Raw genomic sequence first — 27338 nt, 5'->3', positions numbered from 1 at the left:
ACACTTTGTTGATGCCAGCAGCCACAGTCCATTGCAGAGAAGTGAAGTCATGAAAAACACGGAGGTGAATGCAAAAGCGGCAAGATTGCCAGGTAGCGTGTGCCTGCACACGCCGTGCTCCACCTGGACGTGTTAATGAAGACAATTATCGCCCTGTGCTGAATGGTGCCTCAAGTGCACCCATGCATGTGTGTTTGTATTGCTGACATGAAAAGGTGCCAGGCTGTTGCCATGGTGAAGGTCAAGGACGTCCACGAAGGGCCCGAAGGGAGCTGAGGAGGGCTTGATCAGGCTTGTTTTAGAGGAACTCAGGGGGCTTACGCAGATGAAAACTAAAAATCACCTTTCAACAGGAATAAAAACAGAGTTAAAGATTTATCAGGGGATTTGATTTTGAACGGTGGCATGGAATTGAAGTGAAGTAATACGTGACTAAACGTTTGCATCAACTATGATTGTCTACGGCTCATATAGATGAAACAGATTCATATTACATGTAACTAAAGGAATGGTAGGCATAATAATGGATTTGGTGGTTTAATACTTTGTAATTCAGTCCATTGTATGGAATAATTTGTTGTTAACCATCCATCCGTTTTCCATACTGCTTCTCCTCATTGGAGTCAAGGCAACCACTATTTTGATCTCAATGAAGACTATAAATTGTCCTCAAAGTGTAAATGTGAGTGTAAGTGGTTGTTTGTCTATACCAGTGTTTCCCACCCAGCGGTACCCGTAGTCCTAGGGCAATGAAGGGCAAATGGCGGCCCCCGCGCACTATGAATGGACCCTCGATTAGGATCCAGCTCACCAGTGTGCCTAATCAGGAAAAGATCTACAGAAAATACATGGATATTAAGCTTCAAGTTATGGAGAACAATGTTTGTATTCTCAGCCATCTGAAATCCCTATAAAATGAGTGTTTACAAATGATTGATTAATCAATCATTCATTTTTACACAGAGTCAATCGAGAAAATGTTGTCAAATGCCCATCCCTAATTAGTTCAAGCAGAATCTCCCGAAGACTCCGTTACAGGTCATAAACAAGCAACAAGTAACAGATACAGCACACTTCACACCCCAGTGCTCTCTAAAAAGGAGGGCCAGGACATTACGTCGCCATAAGTGATATATTAACCACCATTGCAGTCACGAGGGCAGTCTGGCCTGATGTTGAAGTTAAACACATACTTTTACACACCTCCCCCGTTTTAAATAAGTCGTAACCAGAGCTGCTCGGAGGCTGAAATGCAAAGCAGTGGACTGCCCAAGCACACTCAACTAAATATATTTACTATATAAAACCACATACAGTATAAAGTGTTTCACAGTGAGGTGTAGTAATAAAAATACACCAATATAGTCAGGGCCTTAGTATGAACCACCACTAGTCCTAACAATGATTCGCCACTAGAGGGTAGTACAGCTCATGTAAGACAGAGCTCAACATCTGTGCATGTCTGTGAGTATTGAAGCAAAAAAAAAAAAAAGTCTCATTGTGCTGTTAACCCTTGTATGTTATTCACGTCTGTGGGGCCTGTTTTCATTCCTTATGCAAAGAAAAAAAGACTCCTTGGCATTGGCTCATGTTCTGTGAAACATATCTATCATAACACATTTCAACACATTTATTGACATTAGATACACAATGTTTGAATACAAGTGTGGACATTTTGTCTCCGACATTGTCCTTGCAACATTGTTGCAATCTTCAAGCATCAACTCCTGTTCTCATATTCCCAAACATTTTACCAGAGGTGGGAGTAAGTCACATACTGTGTTTGCAAGTCACACTGTAAGTCTTAACCTTCAAGTTTCAAGCAAGTCCCAAGTTACTGTGTCAGAAATCAAGCAAGTCAGGCTGAGGCCTCACAAACTTTTTGAGAGAGTTGCGTCAAGTCATTATTTGGGTTCAGCAAGTCAAGTTATACAATCATGCTCAGTCACAATAAGTATTAGCATCTTTGCGCGCAGCATCTGTACTTTTAGTTAGCTGTGCTATGCTATCACACACAGGCATCATATACACCTCGGCTTAAGACTCACCAAAACATAAAAAAAGAAACATATCGTACAACGTGTTGTTTTTTTTCTAATAGTTGCATGCGTGTTGATAGCTACCGATGTACTGTATAACAACACTTTGATGCTAAATACTGAAATATACAGGAGTAAACATTTCTAATCATCAGATGGCCGGTAAAACGTTTTTTTTTGGTTGCTTATTGTAACGGTCAGTTATTGTGGTACGGTGTCTCGCCACATGGTGGCGCCTCTTTGGTTTAATATGTCAGTTAGTCACTTCTTTTTCCCTGAACTTCAGTGCACCTTTTGTCATGGACTCTATGCTATGTTCTTAAGTAACGCGCGGTATGCTGGGGAATTATTGTTTTGTTACAAATCAAACAACGGCTTGTGGAATATCAAGAAGTCTTTGCTCCTTCGGCTATCCAACAACACCCGTCCATGACTAAGTATTCCCTCAGCTCACTACCACTCGTTACATTATCTGTTTCCCAAATATATTAGTGTGATGAGAGGCATTAACTTGATGCACACTGTCAAAAAAAAAAAGCTGAAACATAAAAACTCATGTAACATAATGGGAACAGTCTGTAACAATTTAGAATCAATGTTCAATTGAAAGCGCTTGGTTGAATCAAATCAAACTGAGGATCATTCAGAGCAACTTAACTCATTCACTGCCAGACATTTTCAGACCCTCTTTTAACCTAACATTTGAATTTTCTTTTTTTTTTTTTAAATCTAAAATCAAATCCTGGGATTGAATGGCTGGACTGCGAAAAGACAAATAAATACATCAATGGCAGTGAATGAGTTAATGGTGGTTAACTGACATTCATGTGAGATGATAAAAGCAGGGTGGTTGCAACGCGAGCCCAAATTCCACTTAAAGTTCCACACGACTGCCTTTCCAACACTAACAAAGGACACAAGAAGACATAAATTTCCCGTTGCTCTTTGGAGAAGAGCTATCAAATGTCAGCATAACATTCAGCAAATATCTTAAATAGTCTGTCACGCAGCCAGGAGGTCAAAGGAAATCTGGATGGCTTGGATTTACACTGCTGCTCTACAGTAAAATTGCATTTTACCTCCGCTGTCAGGCGAGCTGAGCACGTTGAGGGCGAACAGCATGGCATTGGAGAAGGTGGTGGCCTCCTCCTTGCTGGCAAAGTTGAGCCCGTAGACCTGGCGAGCATCACGCCATTGATGGAAGGTGGGTGTGGCCTGATTGTACTTCAGGCCCTTCACGATGGAGTAGTTGATCACCACCTTGAAGCGCAGACATGGCTTCAAATTACACACTGTAAATATGTCCAATGATTGCTCACATATGTTGGTCTAACAGTGGTGGGCGGTCAGGGTCAAGATCTTCTAGGCTGGCCTAAATCGATCAAATTCATCCTCACTGGGCCAGAATGCTGGCCTTTGATTACATTGTCCTCTGATTGGTTGGTCAGAGCAAAACGGGTTAAAGCCAACTTCAATTAGCAAAACAAATAGGCGAATTCACTAATGCCAAAACCGCTAATATACAGGGGGTCCCTGTACAATTAATAAAGGTTTTATGACGGTGACAGTTTAACTTACATTTCAAGTACTGTCAATGGGGACAATTGCATTGAAATCCAAACAAATTCATGTTCAGCCTACGTAATAAATTGCACTAAACATTAGAGGTTCCACTGTATTTGTAACTTTTCCATCTCTCGCCACTGATCCGCACATCTGTTGGAAAGCTCAAGCAGGCAACACCTCACTGGGAATTTTGGAAGGTGAAACGCAAATGTGGTGTGTGAGCGTGAACGCAGCAACAGCGTACACTCACCTGCTGGTCCTGCAGCTTGACACCCACCACCCTGAAGGTGTTGTTGGCAGTGTTGTGGTAGATGTTGATGCGACTGAAGCCCTGCTGGCCCGGCTTGATGGGCACCCACTTCTTACTGGCGTCGTCGTAGACCATCACAGAGGCCCGAGCCTGGCAGATGCTCTGCTCGCTGTAACGAGAGGACACGGTGACAGAGACTCATCAATGAAGGAGGGAGACGAAGAATTCACATTTAAAATGGTACGTGGATTTGGATTCAGTCACACGTGTCTCCAGCCAGTCATTTTTCTTGTTGTTGTTACAGAAATCAGCCAAACAACATTAACACAACAGATCAAAACTATTAGAGAATGAGAAATTCATCATTTTAAATCAAGCACGGAGAGCTTAATTTATCCGATGTCAAGTTGTGCTTCATAAAGCGGGTTCACACATACAGTAGCTACCAACAATCTGGCCTAATTTGAGCATTTTTCTTCCCTTCTGATCAAAGTCAGCAAAGGCCCAGTTGTCCTCTCCTGTCTCAAAAAGATTATCTTGATCTATTGTCCTGCGGCGTGGGGTGTGTTCAGAGTGATTTTTCCACCTTGATCTGCTTGGAAAGTGGTCAGGACGGAGAATTATAACAATAAATGCTGCATAAATGGTCAATATTTATAATCACAAATCCAATGTGGATCCTTAATGATGGGATCAATCATTGCCCTAAAACAGTGACTCTCAAGTGAGTGGTACACGGCTCTCTCTAGTGGTACGCAAAAAAATATCCCTGAAGAAACTGTTCCAGTGTCTTAAACTTTTTTTCTAATCCAGTGCAGTACATATATTCAGTATAGTTAAATTGTAGTTAATTTTATGAACAATATACCGGTATTTCAAATAAATTTATTTTTTGATTATTGCATTATTTAAATAGTTTTTCATTTTTCGTATAGATTTTTATTTTCCTGTAAATAAGCACATTGTTAATTGTTTACATTTACATTGTTCATAATGTTACAGTATCTTACAATATTAAATATATTGTAATATTACATATATTGTCTTCAACATAACCACTTATAATATATGGTATTTAAATGTTCCTAATTTTGGTGGCACTGGGAGAGCAAAGTATTTCTTGAGGTGGTACTTGGTTTCAACAGTTTGAAACTACTGCCCTAGAAAGCATTTTTAAGAGCGTAGCTGCGCCACCTAGTGGCGAAGTTGACACATTACAGTCATTAACATTACAACAGTCATTAAACATTATTACACTGGTCAACAGCAAATTTTAATAAGAAATGGCTTTAGGTGTCTCTAAATGTATATCTGACAGATTTAAAAAAATGTCTTTACTTTTTTTCAAGGACATTTGGTTTTTGAGATATTTTCATTTTCAGCTTGACCTCTAAAAGTTTTGGCAGTACCGATTTTAACAGGTGTTGTAATTTATAGCTATGACGTTTCAGAAAGAAATCAACTTGTTGCTGAACGTAATCCTTAATGAATAAATATTACTAATAAATATATTATTACATTAATAACCGTAACTAAATAAAAACTCGTTCTGGAGTTTTAGTTTACTTGTATCTATGATTAAAAAAAAAGTAAAATTTTGCTGACCAGTGTTATTTTTGACCCATATTACATACTGTTATAGACACAAATAGATTGAAGCAAAGTGAGGTGACTGTTTCAGATGAAAGAAAAACTGTGGCGGAAATGCTGGGTGAATGATGACAAATCCAACATATACTTTACTTTTGCTATAAAGCAAAAATAGCACTGCACACATTCTAGTAGAGTAATTGTGCATACAGTAGATCCAATGAAACATGAGTTTAGTGTAGTTTCCGTATGTGGTTAGTTTCCTTTCCATCAGCAATAAACACAAATGTGACGTCTGGCATTAAATAAAGAAAGAAGAGGGTGGGTTGTTGCTTTAAAAAGCCTGAAACCTCAAATTAAAACAAAAATTACCCTTCTGGTCTTTGGTGCGGTGTGCTACAGTACATACACATGTTCACATCAGTCAGTGGAGGAGGGCGTGTCTGTGTCTCTGGTAATGATATAGTTTGTTAAAATCACTCAGAGCACATTCCCAATTTCAGACTTGTACTAAAAGAGCAGAAGCTGGGAGGGCAAGAACAACAATGTGAAAAAACCAAAAAAACACAGATTGTATTTTGTATCAAAATATTGCTGCAACAGTAAAGAGAGCTGAGATGCTAATCCCATGCCTATAAAATGTCTCAAGGGAAAAGGTGGGTGTTGGTATATAAATGTTACTGCTGTCTTCAGGCAACAAGCCTCTGAGAATAAAGAATGACTGTAGCATCCTCAGAAAAAGATGGCGGATTTCCTTAAATAGTGACTTCCACTCTAATAGACGCCCTGTCTCCATTAATTGGTGGATACATTGCGCACTTCAAGCAAATAATTGCCTCTTCTCTATTAAATGCATCGCTTTTCGAAAAAAAAAAAAAAAAACCCTGGTAGTAACTGTAATTACCTCAGTTCTCAGACACCGTCTTCAGACAACTTTTGCTAAGCAAAACAGCAGCGCCTAACTAACATGAAGTGTGGATTCTCTCTGGAAAGTACTAGGATTTTATAAACATGTCCCAAGCGCAGTATTAAAGATGATTATATCTTATGCATGTCTGCCAAATGAATTGTTCTGCCTCCATAGTGTTGTGTGTGTGTGTGTGTGTGCGCATTTTAATACATATCTTCAGATTAGTTCCATTTGAGGTTTTTAGCTGCCATTTGTCTTCATTTTGTCTCGACAGTAATAGTAATTTTATTTCGTCTTAAATTACAGTAGTACTTATAGTTTGTAACAAACAGTGGTACCTTGATTTCAACTTTAATTCTCTCCATGACCACTGTCTACTCCTTTCCTCTATTCCTGGTAAATTACGAGCAACCTTTAACGCGGTTTCCAGATGACTACCGTTAAAACGTATCAGTTCACGCCTTCTTTGATCTCGACCACACGTTTTTTGTGGAATCGCTGCTAGCTTCTGAGCTGTTAGTGGCTGAAGGGGGGCTCTTGCAGATAAACACTTGCGGCAGATTGCTAGCTACATCACTAGCGACATGACGCTAACAGCACTTAGCACTGAACTGCAGTTACACATTCTAACCAAGTTTTCTTCACTCCACTCAAGTGGCGGTACATCTGAAGCTGACTTCTATCTCAAATGTTGTCTCATAATACACAGAAAAAACAAAAGAAAACAATAATGAATAAATAAACACCTCTGAGTTTATGAGGAATCAAGATAGATGCAGTGGATAGAGTGCTTGGATAGACACACTTGAGCCTTTTCACCTCCCTCTGCTTTTCTTGGCCTTTACATCTTCAGCCCGTTAATGTGAGCAGCTTTACAAACGGAGCTACCAAAGAGCAACGCTCGGGGCGCGTGACAGCGAAAATAAGAATAGAGTTGAGTGACTTGTGTGAGGAGAGAGTACAAGCCCTCTCTCTGCCTGTTGTTAAGTGGCTGACAAGGAGACTCAACACCCTCTTTCAGATCACGACAGTACTGTAGTTACTTTACTTGTAACATACTCAGTGGGGATCTGTGATCGTCTTGGTCATCTTAACATCATCCACAAGTGAAGATTTTCAAATTCCTCATTAGGGATGGACCGATTATCGGTCGGGCCGATTATCGGTCGGGCCGATTATCGGTCGGGCCGATTATCGGCACCGATATTTGGCTTTTTGACGAATATCGGCATCAGCCTTTTTAAAAAATCTGATGGCCGATAATAAATCAATTTAGAACTGTGGAAATCAAAACAAAGATATGTGAAAGTTTAACATTTCTGTAATTTTTAAATTTTGGAGGACTTCATTTACTGTATAAATCTACATGGAGCTATTGTTTAAGTTTTCATTTAACTTTTTAAGACAACCCTGGGTGCTCCCTGAACATTTTTTTGAATTTCGTAACAGATGTGTATTGTCAAAAAATATTGTAACAATAATAAAAAAAAAAATCAATATTATGCAAACATGAAACATTGTTCAATAAACATGCTTAAAAATGTTGCAACAAAGTACATTTTTCTTACGATTTTGATGTCAATATTTTCCTTTTTACTGAAAATGAATATTGTCTACAAATATCAGTTATCGGCCTCCTTGACTACTAATAATCGGTATTGTATCGGCCCTGAAAAAAGCATAACAGTCTATCTCTATTCCTTTTATGGACTCCAGCGAGTCCGTTTGTTTCAGCCATGTCAAAGTGTGCGCCTCCCCTGCGCTGAATTTAAAGGGAAATAGAGGAGCCGCTTCCATTGGCCAGGAAGTAAGTCCTTTGTGTTCACTCCCATCATGGCGCAAACGCCCCTTTGTAACTGCTATGAAAAAGAAAGAAAACTCCACCCGTGTGCACAGTTCGACTGTGCACCCTATCAAGAATGATCATGTGTACCACGGTATGAACTTATCCTGCTCACGGTTGCTGGAGCACATCTCAGCTGACTTCGGCCGACTACACCCTGGAATGGTCACTAGTCAATCACGGGGCACATGTACGTACAATGAAAAAACCTTCCACACTCACATTCACGCCGAGACTTAGTGGGAACGATCAAACAACCTTCCACACTCACATTCACGCCGACACTGGGAACGAAACACACACCGCCTGCACCCAAGTTAGACGAGTGCACCAACTCACCGTCAGTGATAATTAATATTCATTAAATTAATTAAAAAAAAAAAACATCATATAAATTCAACAAATGGTGATCTTACATTCTCAGTCTTTGGCCACAAGCAGAATGTTGTTTTTTTCCCCTGCAGAAATATTTTGGAGAAAACGGCTACCACAAAATGTGGTTGTGGTCGCTTTTGCTCACCACCTATAGTGACCAGAATGCACTGGGCTCCATGCCCTCCGAGCCAACGCCCTCTGGGAATAAACCACTCAGCAAGCAGGCAACACTGAGGAAGGTTTGAAACAGTCCCACTATTTAGCAGTCACAGAGATGAAAATGATCTGCTGGAGCAAGACAACCCTACATTTGCCAAATAATGCTACCAAAACAGACTTTTGAAAAAGACGAGTCATCTGTTTATGAGACTTCTGCAATTGAGAGAGAGCTGGCAGATGTGAACACAGATGCTGACGGCTGGCAACGCATTTCTGTCATCATACAGTACAAAGAGAAAGCACGAGTCAGCCATTAAATGAGAGGTTCCTTCAATACATACAAATAGAGCCATCCATATTGACAGCATAACAAATGTGTAATTGATTAGACTGAGGTTCGGTTAAAGCCAAAAACATACAGGCATCATGTTGACTGCCACTCGCAACGAGTTTGACACTCACTCTAATCCCTTCACAGGATCTCCTGTTTAGAGAGCACAGAGTTGGGGGAAGGTGACGGCCCTACTAACTAGTGTGATGGATCTTCTTACAAAAGCAGCAACTATTTCTGGATCAGTGAGCAGAGGAATGGACTGATGCTTTCATTCCTCCTTTTGGACTTTAAGCGCTCCCCTTTAAGCAAGTCGCAAATAAAGCGACGTTCCCGTTTTGCCACAGCGTCTAATTTCACCGGCAAACATCTCCAGCGGGTGATAGACACGCTGATACTTTCAAAGGCGTTAATGAAGACAGAGGCAGTGGGGACGTTTTTGCTAACAAGTTTGATGCTGGTCACATTTGAGCCGCGAGGTGTCGAGAGCACACGCGCATGATGGATGACGGAGATGCATCATCGCTAAAAGGTCATGCGTTGCTCAAGTCCCAGTCAGTGACATTCAATTAATAGGATGAATCAAGAGTTTGTGACTGACAACTATACACTCGCCGGCTGCAGCATTATATACACCTGTGCTAGCCATCCATCCATCCATTTTTAATTGCAATTGTCTACATACATTTTTGGTTTAACTTATGTGGAAAACATTTGAACCAAATCATCATTTAAGAACAGCTTTTATTTTCCTATATTTAAGACAAGTGTTGATGATGCGATAATAAAAAGTAAATTCCGCTTTAAAGGATGCCATGCATCAATTCATTGAAAAGATAAACACAGCACCTGAAATAAACAAATTTGCTGTTGACCAGTATAAGATGTTCAAATATCCACATGTATTATAATCATACAGTTAAACTCAACAAATAAACGTACACATTTTATTTACATATGTGGGTACATGTCGTCAGTACATATGTACACACCCTAACACATTTATAAATTATTATACCCTTTTACTCACACATATAATTTCAATTACAAACAAATTACCAGTAGTACGTCTAAAAAAATCTGACATTTGTTTCACCCACTTATACCTTAATAGTTGTTTTGTACTTGGCTTTTAAACCTCTTCTTGAACACAGCAAGTGATTCACACCTGTTCAGGTTGGTCCCACAATTGCTCCTCAAATTAACACCTTGAACAAAAACACATCTTTGCTTAATGTTTCTTCTTGTTTCTGATTTTTTGTAGACACTTGAACCTTTTACACGGCATAGCAACTCTCTAATTTCGAACACATTCCGAGTATCGTGGCAGAGTAGGTTATTGTGTATTTTGCATATTATTTGTGCTATTTTGAACTCGACATGGTCATAGAATGTCGTGGAGTGTCTGTTTTGATAAATAGTGAATTTCAGTTTGTATTGCCTATGAGCTGAGATAATTATAACTTCCTTTTGTCTGACGGGAAAAAGTAGGCATTTATTATTTGAAGGAGGTCTTAAAGTCTTAAAGGTTGATGATGTGCTGAGCGATTTATCGGGAATTTGGGACAGCGTTTAATAGAGATACACACTATTTGAGGAAATATGTGTATGGGACATGAACATGTTGACTTTAGTGGCATAAGAGTTAAAAGCAACATTGCAAATATGGCGTAAGTGCAAAAGGGCGGGAGGCAGTCGACAAATTCATTCCATCTTGTTTTTTATAGACAAACATGAGACAAGATGAAAATCTCTCTCTTGTTGTCCATTCAGTGTATGGTAGCTTGCAACTTTGAGCACAACAATTCCTCCTACCGCATGGGGAGTAAAAAAACAGGAATAGTTTGTGTGTACCGCGTGACAAATGTGATGAGCACAAAAATGTACCCTTCTTTTAAATGCATGGACGTAAACAGGCTCCGTGAACACGTCTAGAAGACATAGAGAGAGAGGCGTGGACATGAGAAGGCCATGGGAAAACGAAGATGAAGAGTGAAAGAGAAAATGTCAGGGGCGGGGGAATAAAAAAACAACAAAGTAACGACACAAAGCCTTCTGCCACACTGAGTGCTTCCTTGTGTCAAATATGCCTCGGGTAGGGAAAAGGAGGCCACGATGGCAGGCAGGCTTTTGAATAAAGCAAAGCTCGCACACATGGTTTGACATATGTGTCCCCTTCCCTGTTAACATTAAGACTAGACCAAATTATGCATAACAGTCAAGAGTTTAGTAGAAGCAATAGCTGGCTGGGCTAAGGGTTTTCCAAGGGGCAGGGCAGTGGGGTGCAGGAGGCCTCGACTGGCTCCCAACCGAGTACAGTACTTCTATTACAGTGGCAATTAGCCATAGCGGCTAATTGTTCTGTCCTGCTGGTTTGCAGACAAAGGCGCCGCGATTTCGGATGAGTCAGCGGGGCCGTTGAAGAACAAGGCCCCGAGTCTCAGAAGTGTGCTGTCAGCTCATCATGAGTGGAAGAGGGACCAAACATTCTCTTACACAAGGAAGTCCTGGTTTAGGACAAGCAACGTTCAGGGAGTTTTTACAACGTAGGAACTTTCATTTTTTCACACTCATCATTTTTCTTCGATTATAATGTTTTTATGATCACGAGAAGCCAACATCGAAATCACGATGAAAGGTGGATTAATTGCCTAGCCTTACGCTCTTGGATGTACACTGCACAGAATACTGAAAACTTGGCATATCTGCGTAAAATATGCGCCGATTCAAAAGTGAGTCACCTAAGAATCTTTTTACTGATTACATTCAAACTGGAAATGGTAAAGCTTGAAGTGTACTGGGACTCTTTTTTGGAGGTAGTGTTCACTATTTGTTGTTTGTTGTTCTCTTCCACCATTTAGCACATGTGACTCAAATTTTTGCTCACAACTCCAGAAGAATAGGCTGAATGACTTATCTAGAAAACCTTTGACTAAAATCTTTTTCTGACTAAATCACGATGAAGCTGCAAATAAATCCAAATGGAACATTTTGTCTTATCCTTGTAAAAAAAAAAAAAAAAAAAAAAAAAAAAAAAAAAAAAAAAGGAGTGAAACTGACATTTCCGAATGCGCGGCCATGTAACAAGTCAAGGAAAAAATGAATCATTCTGAGCTGAAATGATTGGAGAACAGGGACCTGACATTTAATTCTTCCAGCATACCGTTATATTATTAATTCTAATTAATAATCTTCATTAAATCACAACTTCTTGTACAGCAGTCAGTCAGCTGGGAGCAATGACAGCATCCCAGGAAACTTCCTGGGCGGCGCGGGAGGTAATTAGGCGCTGCCTGCTGCTGAAGGTAAAAAAGATGTACAATCATCAGTGTAGAGCGAGGTTAAAAAAACAGGCAACCTTTGTTGATATTCATACATCCCAGTGGGCTTCAGTGAAACAAAAGCACTCCTTAAGGATTATAGGCTCGAAGGATGACGACCGGTAGGCCTTTTTTTTTTTGGTCATGGGTGTAGTTAGTTGCAGTATGGATGCTCATGTTTGTGCACGTGTGTTGGTGTATGTTTGTGGGGGGCTGGGGTTTTGGGGGTTGGGGGAAGTGGGGTTCATCTGACAAACGGAGGTCCCTCTGACAGGCGGGATTAGAGACGGCGCGCTGCAGGCCGATCATTACCTCACTGCAGTCTTAAATCTAAATTAACCAGGACTTAACTCTCATACAAGACCTCTAATCTGCTCAAGGGGGAAAGTAGTGCTTCAGGACGCCCGCAAGAGCTAAAAACAGCACAAGCCAACATTATTTCTGAGAAATCAGTGTGAAGTCTGCAACCTCTGTAGGAGAACAAACTAAGCGCTTGTTTAAAACAAACAGCAAGATGCAGAACAGATGACAGATTTCAAGCTTTTGATGCTCATAGTGCAGAACACCAATTAAAATGTAGTCAAGGTGATATACACAGTGAAAACTTTAGTTTTTGGTGCTTTTCTTTTATGTTGTTTTGTAATGCCACCACATAAGGGTACTGCTAATGACAAAGCCTAAAATGATATCCATAGAACACGAATTTGAACTTGTACCAATGATAGCAAAGAGGAAATGTATAATGGCAAACAGAAAAAGTGCAGACACACCTGGCTCAGTACAATATGGCTCAAGCAAGACAGTCAGGCAACATCAATAAGGTAGCTTTATAGTGGAACATTCAAAATGGAACGCTACAAAGGTCAAATACATTGGAGTTCAACCAGGGGTTTTTCGTAAATAGCTCTGGAGTAGCTCAAAAATTCATGGAAGATGTCATCAAAATTACTGCACTGTGTGTTTTGTTTATGTGTTTTTGTGGTTTCGTAATGCCACCACAGAAGGGCATCAGTTATGGAGAATATAACCGTAGCACAGGAAATGGAGCAAAGTAGCCGTAACATAGTCACAGGGGTGCACACATTTCTGCCCAACCTGCATGATAAACAAACAAAATTAACCTTTGACCCTAAAAATGTCAATAAACATTTGCGTACAGTATATAACACTCAAGTTACATGTCAGGTAAGTTGTGGGGTTTAAACAATTTTTGGCAAGGAAAATAAGCCTGTCTACGACTTGAGGCTTAATGTAGAAGTCAACCCAAACATTTTTTTTTTCAAGAATATGTTATATGCAGGCCCACTTGTTGAAACAAAGCATTCTGATAAATATTGAGTTTGTGTAATTAAGAGTTAATCCACCCCTTTTAGCCATCTCTGGGGGCGGCCATTTTGCCACTTCTGTCGACTGAAAATGACATCACAACTGTTCAGGGCTCAGGTAACGACCAACCACGGCTCAGCTTCAGAAAACAGGTCATCCGTGATTGGTCGTTACCTGAGCCCTGAGCAGTTGTGATGTCATTTTCAGTCGACAGAAGTGACAAAATGGCCGGCCCGAGATGGCTGTAAAGGGGGTGGATTTTGTTGCTTAACTCATATCCCACAAACACAATATTAATCAGAATGTGTGTGGGTAGGGCTGTTCGATTTTGCCTAATAAGGAAATCCCGATTATTTTCTCTCGAACCCGATTTTACGATTACGTTTTCTTTGTAAAATAAAAAATAATGAAAAATGAAGTATTTTGAATGTCTTTTATTTAAATTTATTTTTTCTTTCTTTGAACTCAAAATGCCAGTAAATTTAGGTTCAATGAAGGGGATTGGCTGGCTAAAATGCAGCCTCCTACCAGCCCGACCAGAGCAGGGATGATTCAGAATGGTTCAGTTCTATTCCAGGCAATTTCCAAGTTTCAATCCTGGGCTCCTAGCTCATCATCGACCTGGCCAATTCCGCCAATTGAGCATACGCTCCACTTCACTTCCTCACTCACTCTGCAGTCGGCTCAGTTAGTCGGCTCCTGCAGCAAACAATCCCCCACATGTGTCACTTTCTCCTCGGCCAGCGGACAACCTCTTCCGCATTTCAGCAATTGGATTGAACGCGCTCAACTCACGTGACCGCATGACAAACACGTAAGTAACCGCCGGAAAACAGAGATCTTAATTCGAAGAGAAGAGTAACAGAAAGTACAAATACGAAGAAAATGTACAAACAGAACACAATACAGAAAGCACAACTGAGCTACACTGACACAACAAAAATAACAAAATCGAACGTGCCGATTTGAACGTTTTTAACATCGTTTTATCCAGAAAATTCGATTACGGTTCAAAATCGCTTAATCTCGCAGCCCCACTAGTGGGCCTTCTGGGAACATATTTTTGTAAAAAATATATTTGGGTTGATTTCCTTCTTTAAGGTAGGTCCTGTTACATACTACAAAGTCCACTCCACACTGTGAAGCTTTCTCTGATGAGGCACTTAGGGATAGAGAGGTATTTCCAGCCTATATTATTCAGCCGTGGGAAGATAATTTCATGCTGCTGTTATGTTTCGTGACCTTCTGAGGCCTCTCAATGGGAAGTCACACCACCGGAATCAGTCGGGTAAAAAGTGATACATTGTGACTTGATGAATAAAACACGTACTGAACTAGTAAACAGAACTTCAGTGAAGAGCGTAATTCATTTGGATCAACTATAAGGCATGTTGTATGTTTATCACAAAAGCTGCGCAAAGTCATCTCAAGTGTTCAGACTCAGAGCGATCAACTCAGCGATTTCCTTCCACGAGCTCCTTTCTTGTCGTAACGTGAAACAATGTGAAAATGATTCTGTTTCTGTTGTCTGTTTCCAAGCAGATTTCCCTTCCGTGCCGCGCACAGAGCGACATTTGCGGCTACGTGTCTCGGTTTGAAATGCCGGACCCATTCAGTCGTACGACTAGCTTTGGTTTCAACGGCCTTTAAACATACAGTGCAGCGGACTGTTTACTGCTCATTGGCTGACGCCGCCAATTCCAAATAAGTAACAAAACGGTCCCTCTTTAGCAGGGTTGGGCAATTAATTTTGCAAAGGGTCCACATGAGAGACTGGAACACTTGCTGTGGGCCAAGCCAACATGCTAACCTCAAGTTTGTCTGTATTATTTTTAATGTATTGAGAAAAAGCGGGTTGTCTTGTTTCAATAAATTGCTCCGCGTCCAGATATGGTATGTATTGCTATAATTAGGAAACACTAAATTCGAAGCTGTCATTAAATTATGTCGTTACACTTGATAAAATGATAACATTAATTTATGCACCCACCGCCAACTTTTATTAGTCGCTCTTAGTGAAAACTCCTAACCAGATGTATGGCAACAATTCCATGCGATTGGCTGGAGACCAGTTCAGGGTGTACCCCGAAGTCAGCTGGAATAGGCTCCAGCACGCCCGCGACCCTTGTGAGGATAAGCGGATCGGATAATGGATGGATGGAGTTAAGCAGCAAAATCCACCCCTTTTTAGCCATCTCAGGGGGCGGCCATTTTGTCGCTTCTGTCACCTGAAAATGACATCACAACTGCTCAGGGCCTAGGTAATGACCAACCACGGGTCAGCTTCAGAAAACAGGTCAGCCGTGATTGGTCGTTGGTCGTCGCCAGAGATGGCGAAAAACGGGTGGAGTAACTCTTATTCCACAAACGCAGTATTTATCAGAATGCTTTGTTTCAACTAGTGGGCTTCCATAGTACATATTCTTAAAAAAAATATGTGTAGATTGACTTCCCACTTTAATATATTTAATGCTGAAATTGACAAATAAAAGATCCACCTCTAGACTACAAAGGATTTGTAGCAAACAAAAATAACTACATACTGGAATTCTTATACTGTGTGACTCTTGACCTAATTTGGCCCTGGCTTCTTACCAGGAATCACTCACTCTTCTTTCTCATGCAGAAATAGATTTTTGGCTTTGGAGGTGCTCTTGAGCTATGTCTGCCATCTAGCGGTGAACACTTTTATCACAATTTAACACTGCTCCGCTACAGCAGACGTTGTTATTTTCAAAAATTAATCGAAGGCCACTCTGCCTCAGTGGTAGAGTGGTCGTCTCCTAACACAGAGGTTGTGGGTTCGATCCCCAGCCACTGTCACCGCGGCCAAGATTCTGAACCGCCATTTGTTCCTGATGCTGCGTCATCAGTAGATAAATGAGCTAGAGTGTGAAACGCTCTGAGTACCAAAGGTAGAAAAGCGCCATTTCCCATTCACTCTGAATGTTGTCCATCCCTGCTCTAAAGTAACTACTGTAGATCACTTTGAGGATTTTCATCCACTGGCATAACATATACTGGACTAATGCATCATCCAAAAAGTACATTGTAATCCAAATTCTGTCACCGAGGCCTTTCAAGACCCTGGTGATGACCAGGTAGTGACCTCTGAGCTCCACCATAATGTTTTTATCTAAGTGCTGATACATATAAAGTGGAGTGTAACCCAGCGGAACTAACTAAGCCCTCCAGTGTGTGTGTGTGTGTGTATGCAGAGTAGTGAGGCCCTAATGGCATTAATGCCTACATTAATGTGCTTATGTTCTTAGCTAAACGTCCCGTTGTGTTGTTTTATGTGGAAAAGCTCAGGCAGCACCAGTTTGCAACACTCCTACATTTACTCAAGTCAGAAAAAAAAAATGAAAAAAAATCACACACCGCACAGTTATAGTCAACGTGTGACCTACATAACATTTTCCCTGTCTAGGTGATTTGCATATATTACAATTACATCCCCCATTCTGCGTATTGTGACTAGGACGAATGCTTGAAGAAAAAGCACCAGATAACGCAAAGGGGACAATCTTGCAATGGTGATGCTATAGCCAGAAGCCATAGCGAGTTCAATACGTGTGTGAATTAAACATGTATGAAGAGCCTTGCTATTAAGACATGCTCTTGTGTTCGGGATGAAGAAGATGCTTGGTGGAGTGGCTCCATTACTCAGGCAGCATTTGACAGAAAGGGTGCAACTGGAGTGATGGGAGAAAACAAAGAGTATAAACCTTGCGTAAATGTATAAACTGTACACTAAGTGACAAAATAGAGTTTTGTAAGAAAATGATCCGCGGGCACTGAAGCTCATCCAAAATAACCTCAATTCTTTGGCTAAACAACAGTTTGACAGATTAAGATTATGGATTAGTATTTCGGATCTGATTAAATTCAACAAGGAAAGATTTGCCTTCTGTGCTGTTGGCCGATCACAATACTTCTCTTTGCACACAACATTTTTTTTTGCCACAAAACTGCACATAATCTGACCGGTAACACAGCCCATTTCCATGTCTCTGGCTTGGACATCAATGAGAGCGAGCGCACAAGCAAAAACAAAGTGCTGGCACCAACCTGCCGGAGATGTGGTTGTAAAACAGCCCGGAGTCACTGACGCTTTGAGGGAGGCCGTAACGCAGCACCCGCACCCGCTGGATGTCCATTTTGGTCAACAGTTGTATGTAATATAACCTCGCCGGTTGTTCTACGCTATTAAAAATCTCATTAAAATCATGCTAATCCTCTGACAGAAATCCTGCAACATCATTTAAAAAAGACAAAAAGACCCGATTTGTCCAAGTGACGCGTACACAATGAGAGTGATGAATGTCCATCCGGCAACAAAGAGACGAGGGATGGACAGATGAAGTCATTGACTGGCCTGATGTCGCTCTAAAAACAGATGACCGTGTGTGTATGTGTGAGTGTGTGCCATTGAAACTCCGTGTTATTGTCATTGCGTTAACCCAGGGGAGATTACCTCATATCCATCTCAAACAGATCCTAATGCCCACCCCCCTCGTATCCACAGGGATGGGCATTTCATTACACTATTATTTTTTAAGGGGCACGGCAGATGGATGATGGTAGTAACTCATGGTAGGATACTATCACAATCTTTTGCCAATGATAATAGCAATTATGCCAAAAAAAACTAAGAACATTACAGACATCACACCACAAAGTAAACAGTTAAGTGTGCCAGTGTACTGAAAGTTGTTTTATACTGCAATATATGAGACTGTTGAGACACATTCTGGAATGGAAAAAAAATTCAAAACATTTTTTTATGATTCTAAATTTGTATATTCTAATGATTTAGGTATGTTGTCCTTTGTTCGTTGTTGCTGTATAGGGCTTGTGAGTGCTTGGATATCGAAGTTCGATTCGTCTTGATTCAAATCCATTATTCAATTCGGTTTGAATCGATTTTCAAGCGATTTTCGATTAATCGTTACATCCCTAATTATGAAGCAACCAATTTTTCCATACCACCTAAAATGAGAAAATATCGCAGAACATTTTGAAATCCTGTAGCCTTGCCTGCGTCGTATTGAGCAGAACAATGCCTCCAAAGGGAGTTGTGCCAAAGTCGATGTTTGCGTGGCTGTCGCTCAACTTCCTCTAGCTGCCGTCATGCCATCTTTAGACAGCAAGTTCGATGAGAGTGAATCAATAACACCTCTGCTGGTTGCAAACATGTAGCATTATGCCTCCATTATTGCTTTGTGACATGATTAATCAACAATCAATTACATGCAATCAACAACCAATGTTGCCATAGCGACCCACAATTAAGCTCATTCCGAATGAGCTCCTATTGACTGGCATGGGCTGGACCTCAAAGGTCAGTTATAGCAGAGAGGCAGCAAGCTAATTGTCCATTAACATGCAGTGGTAATTGATTACCTCTCAGACTCAATTAAGGACTTACACTTGCAGTGCAGTGATTGGCTGGCTGAAACCCAGAGGCAGGACTTTCTCAATAGTCTGGTAATGATTTATTTTATGGGTTTAAACGTAGCGTGTTGTTATTTTCTATTTAACAATTAAGTTAACTTTTTAGCCGCTGGAAGTTCCCTGCCTTGATGCGACACATGGACTAAATTGAAAATGTGGTTTTCAGCATCAAGCTGCCAATGGCTCATATACAGTCTCACTCAAAAAGGGTTCTGCTGGTTTGGGGAATGTTTATGTGACCGGCTAAATGCAAACGAGTTCCAACTTTTTACAGCGAGGTTGTGACCAGAGGAAGGGACATGGACACGGACCGCCAGCTAACATTTAGAAAACGGTCACAGCAAAACTGCCAAGAGTGTTACGCTTGAGAACACAGTGTTTTTTTTTAGAAGTAGTCAGGTTAGGTAGATATGTCATTTATACTCTGTGAAATTCTGTAGTAAATGGACAAACCAGGTCATGTAAATTCAAAAGAATAAGAAATAAGGAATATGAATATACAGTATGTTGCTTGTTTTGTCTGCCCCCAAGACATCAGGGCATGACAAAAATATGCCCAATGGAAAATAAGTCCAAATGGAAAAACTTAATACACTTATCTTCTTTCACATAATGCTACAATAACTAATGAAATCAGAATCATTGAAGTCATACCAAACTAATGTTTATCTATTCATCAGTGAGTAAATATTCCTGATTTAATGGTTAAGGCAATTTACTTTTAAAGAGTAAGTCAACCTAAACAGAATATGTTTGAAGAATATGTTCTATGCAAGCCCACTAGTTGAAACGGCATTCTGATAAAAATTGCGTTTGTGGACTAAGAGGTAATCCACCCGTTTTCAGCCATCTCTGGGCCGCGGCCATTTTGTCACTTCTGTCGACTGAAAATGACATCACAACTGCTCAGGCCTCCGGTAACGACCAATCACGGCTGACCTGTTTTCTGAAGCTGAGCCGTGATTGGTCGTTGGAGGTGAAGTCAGCGAGGAGTTAGAAAGTCTTAAGGGTGGATTTCTTCCATGTGGTACTGTGTGCTGTCCATAAAAATGGTAAGAAAGAGAGCTGTGATTGAAAGATGGAATCCATAATTCATTCCATCCATCCATCCATCCATCCAATTTCTTGTCCTCATTACTGTTGTGGGTGAGCTGGAGCCTGTCCAAACTGACTTCTGGCAGAGACACATAGTACACTGGACAAATTGCAAGTCAATCGCAGGTCACAAACAACCATCCACACTCACATTCAGTCCTGCGGTATGGACAGTTTTGAGTCTTTACTGAAGTGAACTGATGTGGAAAGAAGCTGGAGTATTTGGAGAAACATGCAAACGACAACATGCCAGCTCCACACAGGAACGAACTTCAGGAGTGTCAAGAATGCCTAATAATTTGGGCAGTACAGTGGTATGATGATAACCACTAACCCACTGTGCTGCCCAACATATTGTATTGTAATCTATATTATTTGAATTACGTATCATTTTTTGATTTGTGGAAATTTTTTAATACAGTAAATTCCGTCCAAACTCTCTGACCAGTACTTGCAGTTTATACAAAGTAAAACTAAAACCTAAAATAGCGGGCCTTTTTTCTTGATGTTACCACCCATATATTCATATTTTGTATTTTTTATTATTAATATTTTTTACTTATTTACATTTTGTCTACAATGTGGTCAAGTAAGTCGCATCTTTGCAATGTTTAACAACTTTTCGGCCCCCTTTAGTGACTATTTTTTCAAAAAAGCAATTAGTGACAATGCCAACAGTAGTCCTCATGTCAGCAACGTTCTCATTTCCTGGTTATTCGGACTGCAATGATTTGGGAGTCCCAACTTGGAACACCTAATATTGCAACAGTATGATGATTTATGGTGCACAAAACAGCAGCACACTTGAAAATTGTAGAACGATATACACACACTGCTTATTTTTTTCCGAATGTCGATAAAATACTGATTTGAATGAGTGGGTGCCAATAATTTTGTTCCATTTGTTTATTTCCTTATTATAACTACAGTACCAACACAAATGGGCGCTCATTAAAACAATACATTTAATGCTTCATATAAACACATTCAATTAATAAGGAATACAGTTGAGACTAGCATGTTGGGTGGCCTTTGACTAATGTACCAGTTCTTCACATGACTTTGGAAAATTATTTGCCCAACCCTGCCTTACCCCACTAAACATCTGGTACTATAAAGGATATAAACACTACTGACCACTGTACAAGCTAATACGGTGGGCGTGCGGGTTAAAATGGGTGACCATGGCAACAACAGCAACACTATTCCCATTACAACAGGTCAAATTTTCAGTATATCAAATTATTACAAATGGTTGCTTTAATGCCGTTGACACAACAGACACACAATGACTTCTCCCAGCATGTTAGCCATGATATTGACTATCCATCATTCATTTCACAGTCAACGTGTTACGGACGCACGCAATGTATAGACACAAGCAACCCTCCCCCACCTCGTCTCCTACACTCTCCACTCCGCCTTCCTCAGCATACTAATCCTGATCCTTAAAGAGGCTGCTTCCATTCCGGGAAGAAAATACTTCCTAGATAACGTATTGCAAAGTGCATGCAAAGTCCATCCATGCATACTGTATTCTATAATGCTTGTACTCTTTAGGGTTGAGGCCTGTCCCAATTCACTTTGATTGTTGTAGCCACAGTGTAAAAGAACATGTTTCTGGACTTGACATGAGATTACTAGAGTGCACGCAGTCAACAAAGTGGGAATAACGTGATGTGTTTTCAGCATCGACCAATCGCATCGTAATCCGCCAAGGTCCCGATATCACGCCGTCATCTGGCTTCATAGTCCCACTCAGTCCGCTGTTGAGCGATTAAGCGCTTTCTATCCCGCGCTTCCTGTACTGACTTTCTCACACTCGCATGCAACTCAGATGGGAGAGATCCCGCGAGGCTCTGCGAACAGCTGACGGAGGTAAGTCATTCCCTCTACTCGGGGAAAAGACTGAGCCAATAAAACAAAATGGAGCTGGGCTGGAAAAAAAAGAAACACAGCTCGAGCGAGATTGGAAAGAAAAAGGCAGGAAAACAAGCAGGATTTTTTTCCAATCCATGGCTGGAGAACAAGGGAATTGCATCCAGGGAACATTTTGTGGTCACGCAGCTTAAAGAAAGAGGAGCCAACAGACACATTCCAAAGCCATCTTCTATCACACTCGCTGCAACAAAACACTCAAGCAAAGATAAGGTTGTCCTACCCGAAATCATCCAGGGAATACATGTCGCGGGCCGTCCGGTCCTAATGGCAAATAATGGAGGGAGGTGTAAAGGAAGAGATTATGGAGGAGAGGCTGAGGTGTTAATCTGAGAGGAGAGAGCGACACGCATGCTGCCGGCGTCAAAGCTTCCCTTCTTCACATCTTCCAAAGAGCACAGTGAGCCTGAGACGCTGCTAAGAAGACGGTCGCAACAAGAGTAAGGGAATGCAAGCCAGAGAGAGACAGAGAGAGCGAGTGTGACCGAAAGAGAGAGGGAGGGAGGGAGGGAGGGAGGGCACATGTGACCAGCAAAGACCAGTCACCCCGTTCCGTTCGTTTGCAAGGAACGCAGACTTTCTGCCTCCAGGGGATCATTTACACTGGATAGACGTAAATCCGTAAATTATCCGTTATATGACACAACCATTTTTACATCCACCTTATTCCTGAGGGCTCTGATGCAGGAACAGTTATGGGTGCGACTTCCTATTAGACTTTGGTTTCCCGGAGCAGTCTATTTGAATGATTCCTTTACGAAACGATCATAAGCACCCGTAGCATTTAAAAATGTTTTGCACAGCTTAGGAACTTGTTGCCGGTTGTACTGACAACCAGAAGTTGAACCTGTGGTGACATAGAGCAATGTTTCGAACATGCACCCGGGATGAAGAGATAATGTTGTTGTGAGAATCGGTCCAGTTTCCACTGGCTACCCGGATATGAAGAACACAGAAGTAGGCTGAAAATATTTTTTTGAACATCAACGTTGTATGAGTGCGCCTGTCCTTTTGTGGACTGAAAGCCCAAAGACCAACACGCGCATCGGACTTTATGCTTACGTTACGACAACCACCGGAGAAGATTCGTCGGGTGCCACGTAAAGATTGAGAGTGGTGTGGATGAATGACACAACACCTTAGTATTAGTCAGACAACAACATGGAGCTTTACATATTCTTCTGAACAGTTCATATATGTGACTTGTATATTAACGTATGTATTAACCTAAAAATGCAACAATGTCAGAACAGAATAATATAGGGGTGTAACGGTACACCTGGGTGTATTAATACGTTTCGGTATGGCATGTTCGGTTCGGTCCACTTATTAGCGCGAGCTTACGCATGGGCGCTATTGACTGTTGCGTGCGGGAGAGGAGGGTAGCGGCACAAAAGAGAGAGCCAGAAAAGAGCCAGAGCTCCAAGGTCCGCCCGTACACTGCGGTCTCCTGTTTGGGAACACTCTGGCTGTCCTGTTAAAATCGCCGATGGGGAAAGGTACGCGGTTAAGTCAGAAAATTGTGTGCTGACATTGCTAAATGAGACGGGCGACAGATAGCACGTCTACTATGCCCGGCATCATCCGACTGTGCATGTTTCTTAGACGAGGGAGCAAAAACGTCAAACTTAAATAGCGAGATTTATCATATCGCAGCGTCTTCCAGGAACACGCTGTCGGGCGTAGTTTAATTATCACGTTTTTATTAATCCAAGTACAACTGCTCGCGCTCTTCTTTCTCCACTGCTCCACTTGCTTGCCGTCCGATGCATTCATGAACCTCGGAAACATCACAACTCAGCAACACACAAATCCGACCACAACACAAACAACCCAATCCGTTACAATATGCTGTTGAACATTCAAAGATTTCAATGCCTGAAAAGTGTATACGATTTCATAAAGACTTTTTAAAGTTACTGTATTTTTTTCATTGTAAAAATAGTTTTAATATAGTTAGCAATAATTGTAACTGTTATTGTATGTATTTTTTTTTCCCCATCACAAAAAGTGTATACGTATATGTACTGTAATGACAACTTGTCTGTAACTTGAATACTTGTGTCATAGTCATAGGCTGTTGCTGCTGAGTATTTAAAGATTTCAGTGTCTTAATAATTTACAAAATTATAGTGACACTTGGGTGAGCTTAACATTGGCACTTATATAATAGGTTTGCATTTAAAAATGACATCAGTACTAAAGTGCCCCCCCAAAAGACTCTAGTGATTTAAGGGCTTTTTTTGCGATTACATTTACGACAAATGGCCACGCCCCTTCCTCCCTTCATTTTCTTGATCAAAAATGAACTTGTTAGTGAAAACATGGCCATTCCGGACCCACCATCCCTTTAAGAGATCTTTATCGTTAGTATATTTTTTATTCTGGTGTAATTTCTTAGAATATCACCCGAATGGTTCACTTTTATTATTTAAAAAAAAAAATGTACCATTTACTTGTCATCTTTTCAAGATAAACATATTTAAAAAAAAACATTTTTTTGTACCGAAAATATACTGAACCGAAATGTGATTTAGCGTACCGTTACACCCCTAGAATAATAAACTGTTCAATGATTCAGTATTTTAATACTAATCTTTATATAATGTTGTTGCTGTTATTCTGCACCTTTGTTTTTTGGAGCACATACTTATAAAGGCCTGGATAGACCAATCCGACGTCGGCCAACCGTGACCGATGCTTACCCCCTGTGACGTCGGGTCGACTGTCAAAAAATACACCGTAGAGACGCTGACCATAAAGTACCTTCTGCGCATACGTGAGATGTACTACCCCTCCATACCATCGGCAGCAGTAATCACTATTCCTCATGGTTAGAAAAAGCCAACCGGAAAGCTCTTGGCGGGGGCGGAATAAAAACATGTAAACAATGAATTATGCTATATTTTTGCAAACCGACAAACCGACGCTTATCAACGTCCAACGTCGGATTGGTCTATCTAGGCCTTAAGTGATTTGGGTTGACCATCGCCAATCGAGTGGAACTGAGCCTGATATTCCGGTTCACGGATTTTAAAATGCCGGTGCGAAATTTTGATGTCAAGTTCGCTGCGTGGAAAAAGCCGCCAAACATGAACGAAGAGGGAAATAGGAGATGTGATTGCGCAATGCAAAACAGGAGAAGCCGCCGAACACACGAAAGAGAACCAGCAAGAAATTAGCTCTCTCACATTCTTTTTCTCTCGTGGACTTGTACAGTTAAGGCAAGGTGACCTCAGCAAAATCCAGCCTGCGGGTGAATCACTGCATTTGCAAATGTGTAAATATGTGTAAAATGTGTAAACATCTATTTGGAAGTGTTCAGTGCAACTGGTTCTGTGATTGCCCCACACTGGGATCCTTTCTTTCCAAATGGAAAACAATGTGAAAAGGATTTGGCTCATGTTGTCTGTTTCTTAGCAGGAATTAAAGTCACAAGTCACTTTTTCAAAAAATGGCCGCAAGACCAGGCGAAAGAGTTGCTAAATACAGCAATCAGATGTCTAAATTGGAAACACTGAGTGTGCGTTTCTAAACTAGCTCCTCTTTTTTGGCAATCGTGTTGTTAGTGGAAGCAATGCATGACAACTAGGATGATGGATAAATCCTAAATTTAATTAAACATCCTTTGATTAAGTTAATATCTATTAAACAAGTCATAAATATTAAAAAAAAAAAAAATCATTCATTTCTGGCTGCAGCCTGCAGGTTACGATTATGAGGTGTTATTTGGAAAAAAAACCCCTCTCCCCTGTAAGGGTTCCCTGGACCTTCAAACTTTGAGAACCCCTGTGCTCGAGTTAACATTTTAAATCAGATGAAAAATGTAATAATGGATCCTGATGCGTTATGTTTACGTAATTCGTAACACAACATGAAAGGATTCCAGAAAGTAAGAGAGAGTACTGCTTTTCTTGTGTGTAACCTATTTAAAGAGTAAGTCAACATAAACATTTTTTTTAAATATGTTCTATGCAAACACACTTGTTGAAACAAGCTATCCTGATAAATATTACATTTGTGGAACAAGAGTTAATCCACCCGTTTTTAGCCATCTCTGGGGGCGGCCATTTTGTCACTTCTATCGACTGAAAAAGACATCACAACTGCTCAGGGCACAGGTAACGACCAATCACGGCAGACATGTTTTCTGAAGATGAGCCGTGATTGGTCGTTACCTGACCCCTGAGCAGTTGTGTTGTCATTTTCAGTCGACAGAAGTGACAAAATGTCCGCCCCTGAGATGGCTAAAAAAGGGGTGTATATTGCTGCTTAATATTATTATTATTATTATTATTAATATCATATTCCACAAATGCAATATTAATCAGAATGCCGTGTTTCAACTAGTAGGCCTGTTGGGAACATATTGAAAAAAATATGTTTGGGTTAATTTCCGCTTTAAACAATTGGTGCCCCAAATTTTTCATATAAAAAAAAGACTGCGCTTCATCATTTAACAGTGAAATTAAATTTAAATGCATGCGAGTAACTTTGGATGAATCAGTCTCTAATTTAAAATACAGAGCAGGAATTGTAACGCTTCAAATACCACTGACTCATTAGTACATTTCAAAAACATTTCTTTCTCCTGGAACGCCTCCTTGAACTAATGCTGAACGTGTCAATGAAATGACAGGGGGCCTGGGGCAAGTTGGCTTTGTTGATGGCGCAGCATCCGGAGGCGAGACTCACGACGAGTCAGCGTTTTACATCCCGCTGGCACTTCTACCTTTTCCACCTGCATTAATAGAACAGGACGGACGCCTCGCATTTTAGCCTCTTACACCCGTTTCAAAACCAAACTCATACTCATAGAGACACACATTGCCAAGTGAATCAAAGCAGCCAGTCTGACAAGAACAGAGAAGCACCACGGCACAATAAAAACACTCTGCCTAAAAATAACTCTCGTGCACGGGCACTTGCGTAGATGCTACAAAAGAAGCAGCCATGTCGAAAAACATGATCTCGCCAGTAATGAGAAGTAACAAAGTACTTTATGGACTTAAGTAGATTTTATATGTACAGTATCTGTACTTTTCTTGAGTATTTAGTTTTCCAAGATCCATGCTCGCCTGATTGCTTGCCCACTGCCAGTCGTCGTCTGCCTCCTGAGAGTTGACACGAGTTTCGCGT

At 40.8% G+C, this 27338-nt stretch overlaps 1 protein-coding gene across 3 annotated transcripts in view; it reads right to left on the bottom strand.

Moving 5' to 3' along the window:
- Nucleotides 1-27338, bottom strand: part of evla (Enah/Vasp-like a) — a 43109-nt gene that overhangs the window by 13684 nt on the left and 2087 nt on the right. The window contains exons 1-3 of one of the 3 annotated variants that reach the window (XM_086049536.1): nt 22423-22674; nt 3856-4024; nt 3119-3299 (exon numbers count right to left, since the gene is read on the bottom strand). In XM_086049536.1, the coding sequence (XP_085905662.1) occupies nt 3119-3299; nt 3856-4024; nt 22423-22445 (373 nt within the window). In that variant the 5' untranslated portion in view covers nt 22446-22674. Of the gene's footprint in view, nt 1-3118; nt 3300-3855; nt 4025-22422; nt 22675-27338 lie in introns of those variants that run through there. The other 2 variants (XM_086049538.1, XM_086049537.1) reach the window with 2 other exon arrangements.

Source organism: Filicampus tigris, chromosome 13 (assembly GCF_054856515.1).
Source record: "Filicampus tigris isolate MCC_2025a chromosome 13, RoL_Ftig_1.0, whole genome shotgun sequence".
Classification (NCBI taxonomy): Eukaryota; Metazoa; Chordata; class Actinopteri; order Syngnathiformes; family Syngnathidae; genus Filicampus; species Filicampus tigris.
Note: the sequence above shows the minus strand (reverse complement) of the source record. Positions and strands in the feature narration are given on the sequence as shown.